The sequence below is a fragment of the Gadus macrocephalus genome, chromosome 18 (assembly GCF_031168955.1).
Source record: "Gadus macrocephalus chromosome 18, ASM3116895v1".
NCBI lineage: Eukaryota > Metazoa > Chordata > Actinopteri > Gadiformes > Gadidae > Gadus > Gadus macrocephalus.
In genome coordinates this window covers 5,457,883-5,464,672 of record NC_082399.1, presented here as the reverse complement: position 1 = coordinate 5,464,672, position 6,790 = coordinate 5,457,883, and the positions used below count along the sequence as shown (strand labels likewise).

At 44.1% G+C, this 6,790-nt stretch overlaps 1 protein-coding gene across 1 annotated transcript in view; it reads left to right on the top strand.

Annotated features, from left to right (window-relative positions):
- The window catches only part of ca10a (carbonic anhydrase Xa), a 101,399-nt gene that overhangs the window by 72,863 nt on the left and 21,746 nt on the right, over positions 1 to 6,790 (top strand). Inside the window, exon 5 of the mRNA XM_060036620.1 lies at positions 2,643 to 2,828. Within this exon, the coding sequence (XP_059892603.1) occupies positions 2,643 to 2,828 (186 nt within the window). The remainder of the gene's footprint in view (positions 1 to 2,642; positions 2,829 to 6,790) is intronic.

The window sequence follows — 6,790 nt, the reverse complement described above, 5'->3', positions numbered from 1 at the left end:
ATACAATGCTTTCTGCTGTCTTTTTTTTTTTTTTTGCATGTGTTCGGTAAATGTTGTTTTGGGCTGAGGTTTTTCCGCTGCTTCACTATTCTGGTCTTATTGTTCTCACAGAAGACAAGCGCACAACCAATTACACAAGTCGCTGTGGTCTGTTTGTTTGTAGTATTTATTTTCCTTGTTGGACAATATCTTCGCCGCTCCTAAGTGTTCTCCCTTCCCCATTAAACACAAACACACACACACACACACACACACACACACCGCAACGTCTTCCCTGCTGACGCCGCCGTCGCTCCCACCACACTTCACTAGCGATGTCTCCCCGCAACACGGTCCCCTGTACCCGGGATGGGCGCAAATCAAACCCACGTACATTTGATACCGCTGAAAAAAAGAGAAAAGAAAAAAGCGAAGAAATAAATAAATAATACAATGAACATCCTGTTATCCTGTTCAGTCAGCGTTCCGGCGGCCCGACACAAAACCACACGTCAGTCCTCTGTGGGGCGGGATAATCCAGGAGAGGGCCTCTTCTATGCTTGGTTTACATTAATATTTATTCATTTGTGTGTATATACATTTCGGTTGTCTTCCAAGGCTGTGTAATTACAGTGAGGTTTTATTATTCTTGTTCTCCACCCTCTGCCCCCAGATTCTTATTTGGCAAAGTCCTTTGTGTCCAAGTTGCTGTGTTGCAATGTTTGTGTTTTTGTTGAGTGTATTTCTGTACTTTGAAGGACATTGAGAATCAAATCATAATACAGATTTTTGTTCACTCTCTCTCTCTCTCTCTCTCTCTCTGGCTCTGGCTCTCTCTCTCTCTCTCTCTCTCTCTGGCTCTGGCTCTCGCACTCTCCGGCTTTCTACCTCGCTCTCTCTCTCGCGCCTCGCTCTATCCCTCAGTTTTCACACTTTCCTTATTTTTTCTCATCTCAAATCGCCGAACTTTCAAAGGCTTTTTTGTATCAAATATTTACGTCTTGTGCGGAGAGGTCTTTCTCTGGGGTGTGCGGAGGCAGAGGTATTTTGAAAGGATAATAAAAGAACAAGGTGCATGGGGGGAGGTGAGGGGGGGAAGGAAAAGAGGGGGGAGGGAAGGAAAAGAGTAAGGGGTGAGGGAGAGGAGATGAGAGAGTCAGGGGTAGGAAGAAGGAAGGAGAACTAGCAGGGGGGCCGAGCTAACCAAGGCTACGCTACGCTAGCCCGTAGCAGTATGTTTTATAAAAAGAGCTCCCGAATATTAATAACTAAACATAGCATACTGAAATCACTTTTCGTGTTGCATCAGTGGTTACACGGTAGTGACCTTTCGCGTTTTTACCCCTCAGCTGTCAGTACCCACGAAACAGACATAGACGGTAGAAAGTACCGCTTATAGTCAGTTCTGAAATGTAAAAAGATATTTTGAGTTTTATTACGACTAGTTACCGAGGACCTTCACCTGAAAAGGCTTTCACTGAGTCCTGAAGCGGCAGATGAAAAAGGTAGTGGTGACTCTTCAGCCCTATAATGTTTCATCTGTTTCATCTGTCTTTTTCAATGATGTTCTGGCCATAAGACGTACCAGATCTTGACCAGAGACTTTCCTAGTAGCACAGCATTAGTACGGCAATTACACAGCTTGTGTGTGTGTGTGTGTGTGTGTGTGTGTGCGTGTGTGTGTGTGTTTGTGTGTGCGTGCTCATATGAGTGTGTGAATGCATGCTTGTGTGTGTGAGTGTGTGTGTGCTGGTCTGCTTGTTTGTGAAGGTGTGTTTCTGCACCCGTGGGTGTATGTTCGCTCGTGCGAGTGTCCAAAATGTTTCATCCGTCGGAACACGAAACATCTTTTTTCTGAAAGACGTTGTGGTCATAAGACAAACCACATCCTGACCTGTTCTCAAAAATCCCTATCATCTTTCATGGTTTTCCCATTTCTTTCTGAGACTTTCCTAGTAGCATAGCATTTGTACGGCAATTACACAGCCAGGGCTGGTTTCAAATATCATGTGGATATTTAAGATATCATAGTTGGGGAATAATTTAGATCGCAGAGAGTGGAGACTGTAAATAATGTAGTGAGGGCATATTTTAAATATCAGACGGGATCTTTGAGGTATAATTGTGAGGGGATCTTGAATCAGTGATGGAACTTCAGGCCGGGTATGGTTTAAGAAGAAGGGAAATGAGTTTCTCAGTTTTTTCGCAGCGCTACCTCCACCACACCTGGAGCTAGGGCTTCAAACCAACATCGCGATGTAACAGAACGCGATTTGCAAATCGCAAAGGCTGCGTACATTTTTTCATTTTACAATCAATATTATACAAAGTTGCTATAATATCAATCCATCGAATCTCAACACATAGGCCTGGCCTAAGGGAAAGAGCAGTTTATATGATGAGTGCTTCCAATGTTGTGTTGGTCGTACTATAGAATGATTCATTGCTTGTTTAGTGAATAATACAGAACATAAGGAACTTTGAAAAGAATAATCGCATACTAAATCGTAATTGCAATATTGGTCGGAATAATCGCAATGAGAATATTTCCAAAAATCCTTCAGCCCTACCTGGAGCGCTAAATTCCGTTTGTACGAGGGATGTGTTGTTTTTCTGACTGTGTTTAACTCCTGTGTTCCCCGCTCTTGGTTTGGTTGTCTCAGGTGGGAGGCACGATGTACAACACGGGACGCCACGTCTCGCTGCGATTGGAAAAGGAGCATCTAGTGAACATCTCCGGAGGCCCTATGACGTACAGCCACCGCCTGGAGGAGATCCGGCTGCACTTCGGCAGCGAGGACGGACAGGGCTCCGAGCACCTGCTCAATGGACAGGCCTTCTCCGGAGAGGTCAGACGCTGTGTGTGTGTGTGTCTGTGCGTCTGTGTGTGTGTGTGCGTGCGTGGGTGCGCATGCATTTGTGTGCATGTGTGTAGGGTCCGGTTTGTGTTCTGTATGCTTGTCTTATTGTGTTTGTTTGCAGATATGTGTTTGTTTGTGCGCGTGTGTGGGTCGTATTTGGGCACATGAATGTTTTAGTGTGTCCCTATGCTTATATGTGGCAAAGGAAGAGATAAGAACGTTATTGACTAGACTCTATTATCTTGTCTAGCCTCGACTTTATGAGACTTTCACTTTATGGTAACACCATTACAGCGCCCAATATAGATACCTTTATTTTCTTTAATCGGCCAATTTATAATAAATGAAAACACACACACACACACACACACACACACACACACACACACACACACACACACACACACACACACACACACACACACACACACACACACACACACACGCATGGCGGCACCGTCCCGATTATTAATAATAAGCTATTTGCGTGTCAACAAAATAACTGCAGTCTTGATGGCAAATCTATTTTAATTATAGAAAATCATATTCACCTCTGCAAACTGATGTATTACATTTGTCAATTGAACATTTTTCGATTTAGAATAAATAACCTGTTTTAATTTAACGCATTTTTGGGGGGCGTCTGAAAGAGAGTGAGAGCTAGGGAGAGAGAAAAGAGGGAGAGAGATAGTAGAGGGAGAGGGAAGAGTGGAGGGGGAGAGAGAGAATGAAGGGGGGAGTGATAGAGAGAGAGTAGGGGAGAGAGAGAGAGTAGGGGGAGAGAGAGAGAAAGAGAGAGAGTAGGGGGAGAGAGAGAGAGAAAGAGAGATAGTAGGGGGAGAGAGAGAGAAAGAGAGAGAGGAGGGGGAGAGAGAGAGAGAAGGGGGAGAGTGATAGAGAGGGAGAAGGGGGAGAGAGAGAAGAGAGAGTAGAGGGAGAGGGAGGGAGAGAGAGAGAAGGGGGAGAGTGATAGAGAGGGAGAAGGGGGAGAGAGAGAAGAGAGAGTAGAGGGAGAGGGAGGGAGAGAGAGAGAAGGGGGAGAGTGATAGAGAGGGAGAAGGGGGAGAGAGAGAGAAGAGAGTGAGGCGCCTCGTTTACAGTTGTTGTTTTTCAATGCAACACCAGACAAATAAGGATAGAAATCTCAACGCTTTGAAGTCACATTAACTTCGCACTGAGCGGCTCCATCTCTGAATCCTAACCGCTGCCCGACAGCCGTCCAGCTGTGACACAGCACCCAACCGTGTCTGCTGCCGACGGTCTGTGGAGATACACAACTCTCCTTGGCACCGACTCAATGAGGCAAAAAGAGCAGCATTCATCTCATGCAGACTGCGGCTCCAATGCAGAGCCATACTGTAGAATAGAGATAGTCTGGTTTCTGGTTTAAATGTAATCTTTGGAGCAGACGGCAGAGAGATGGTAATGTTGCATTGTTTTGAATAATCTTGCTTTGTGCGACGTGAAACTGTGTAGAATACAGAGAACTCACACACACACCTTTTCACTTGGCTTAGGTTTGAAATCTAAGTGATAGAAATTATACTGAAATGTAGGCATTGATCAGGTTAGAGAGAGCAAAGACAGAGAGACAGAAAGGGAGAGAGAGTGTGTGTATGTGTGTGCGTTTGTAATTGAACGACTTTTCAACCTGCAACAACAAACATCAACGCACAACAGAAACTACAAGAGAAACAAATTATTGCAATGAAATGAGCGTTCTGATCTCGTATTTGGCAGGTGATGTCAACTGCGACATCCTATAGACCAGCTGTAAGCCCACTAGATCTTAACATTACCTGGCTGATGAGAGCTGCTCTCAACATGTATTTTCCTTTAATCATTTGATAATTATAATTAGTCTTCTACTTTCGGTAATGTTCCTGTTGTACATCTGGGTAACTGTCTTTTCCTGAAACACCTCCCCCACACGCCTACTCATTTCTTACCCTTTTTCTACAAGAAAAATTACTTCAATACGTTGTGAAATTGCGGCGAGTGAGTGCTCTTTCGCACTCACTCAATCTCTACCTCTCTCTTTTTTCTCTCTCTCTCCTCTCTCTATTTCTCTCTCACTCTCTCTCACCCTCTCTCTCTCTCTCTCGCTCTCTCCCTTTCTCTCTTTGTCCATCGCTGTCTCTGTCTGACTCTTTCTGTCTCTGTCTCCTTTTGTGTGTGTCTCTCTCTCTCTCTCTCTCTCTCACACTCTCTCTCACCCTCTCTCTCTCTCTTGCTCTCTCCCTTTCCCTCTTTGTCCGTCACTGTCTCTGTCTGACTCTTTCTGTCTCTGTTTCCTTTTGTGTGTGTGTCTCTCTCTCTCTCTCTCTCTCTCTCTCTTTCTCTCGCTCACTCACTCACTCACTCACTCACTCTCTCTCTCTCTCTCTCTCTCTCTCTCTCTCTCTCTCTCTCTCTCTCTCTCTCTCTCTCTCGCGGTGAACAGAAGGGGTGGGGTGCTGGCGGCGGGGGGAGTGATTGGCTAGCATTAATGCTGCAAAACATTCATCATAAAAACTTGTAAATACATTTAACTTCATCTTATTTTCTCTGTACCTTCTGTTTGCCTACTAGGCCTGCAAAAGCCTTTGTGGTGTGTGTGTGGGTGTTTTTTGTGGGTGTTGGTTGCAGCCTTCTCTAATGCTTCTGCTTGCATGTGTGTGTGTGTGTGTGTGTGTGTGTGTGTGTGTGTGTGTGTGTGTGTGTGTGTGTGTGTGTGTGTGTGTGTGTGTGTGTGTGTGTGTGTGTGTGTGTGTGTGTGTGTGTGTGCGCTTGTATGTGTCGACTGTTGTTTCCACCGGGGTCCAGAAGTCTGAAAGTGTTCCAACACCTTGGGGTTAAGTTATGCTCTGTGTTGAGTCTGTCTGTGTGTGTGTGTGTGTTTTTTGTGTGTTTGTTGAGCTTCCCTCCGCTGGATTTAATTCAAATTCAGACAAATCTGCAAATGAAACACCTTGGGTTTTAATAAGTGCTAAAATATTCTCTGTATTATTTCCTTACGGGGCGGCGTTTCTCATTTATAAAACTCTGCAAGCGTGAGCACAAAAAGGTGACGTGCTGAATATTCTTCTGACACACCGTGCTTGAACTCATAAATGGCAGATTGATCGCCCAATCATTTTGACACGGTGACATTCAAAGTTTTAATGTTTTTTTAGAATAGTACAAAATAATCACTGTTGTTATTAAGTTGTAACCGCACAGTTAAGTCACCTGACACTGAAAAGAAGTCTAATTTATTTTTTTAATATGTTTATGTGAAATAAGAAATGTTCCTTTGGTAATACTAGTCTAGAAGTGACGTCTTAAATTAAAAACCTGACATACACACACTGACTCCCCTCATGGGGGAACTGTTCACGGGAATTTCCTTTCTACTGCATTTCACCAGGGAGACTCATTTTAGGAGTTTGACTTTGACTGTGGAATAAGACAGATTTCCTGTCCCTAAACAATTGATTCACCCATCGACTGATGGTTACTTGACACACTACACAGGCACTATGTTCGTTTACTTGTGTGCATTCAGTAATAGATCTCCTATGGTGTCTCCTGTTGTTTGCTGTTGCCTATTGATCAGGGAAATCCTGCCCTAATGTGTCTTCAAGGCATCACATGAAATACGTGCTGCATACCTAATCAGGGGAGAATAAACCACCCCTGTAAATATTATAGCAATAAGTAAAGATTATATCCACAATACAAATCTACTTGATTGAAGGGCTGGCACATTTTATGTTTTATTAAGAAAGATCATCTTCATGATGTCATGCATACGGGATTTAGGAAATCATCACAAGCTGACAGTCTGTCAATCTGTGTGTGTGTCAGTGTGTGCCAGTGTGTGTGTGTCTGTGTGTGCGCGCGGGTGCATGCGTGTTTGATTAGAAAATCGCCTTATTGGCAAATCTCATTGAGCTCATAACACATAATAATGTGCTAACACTAATGGC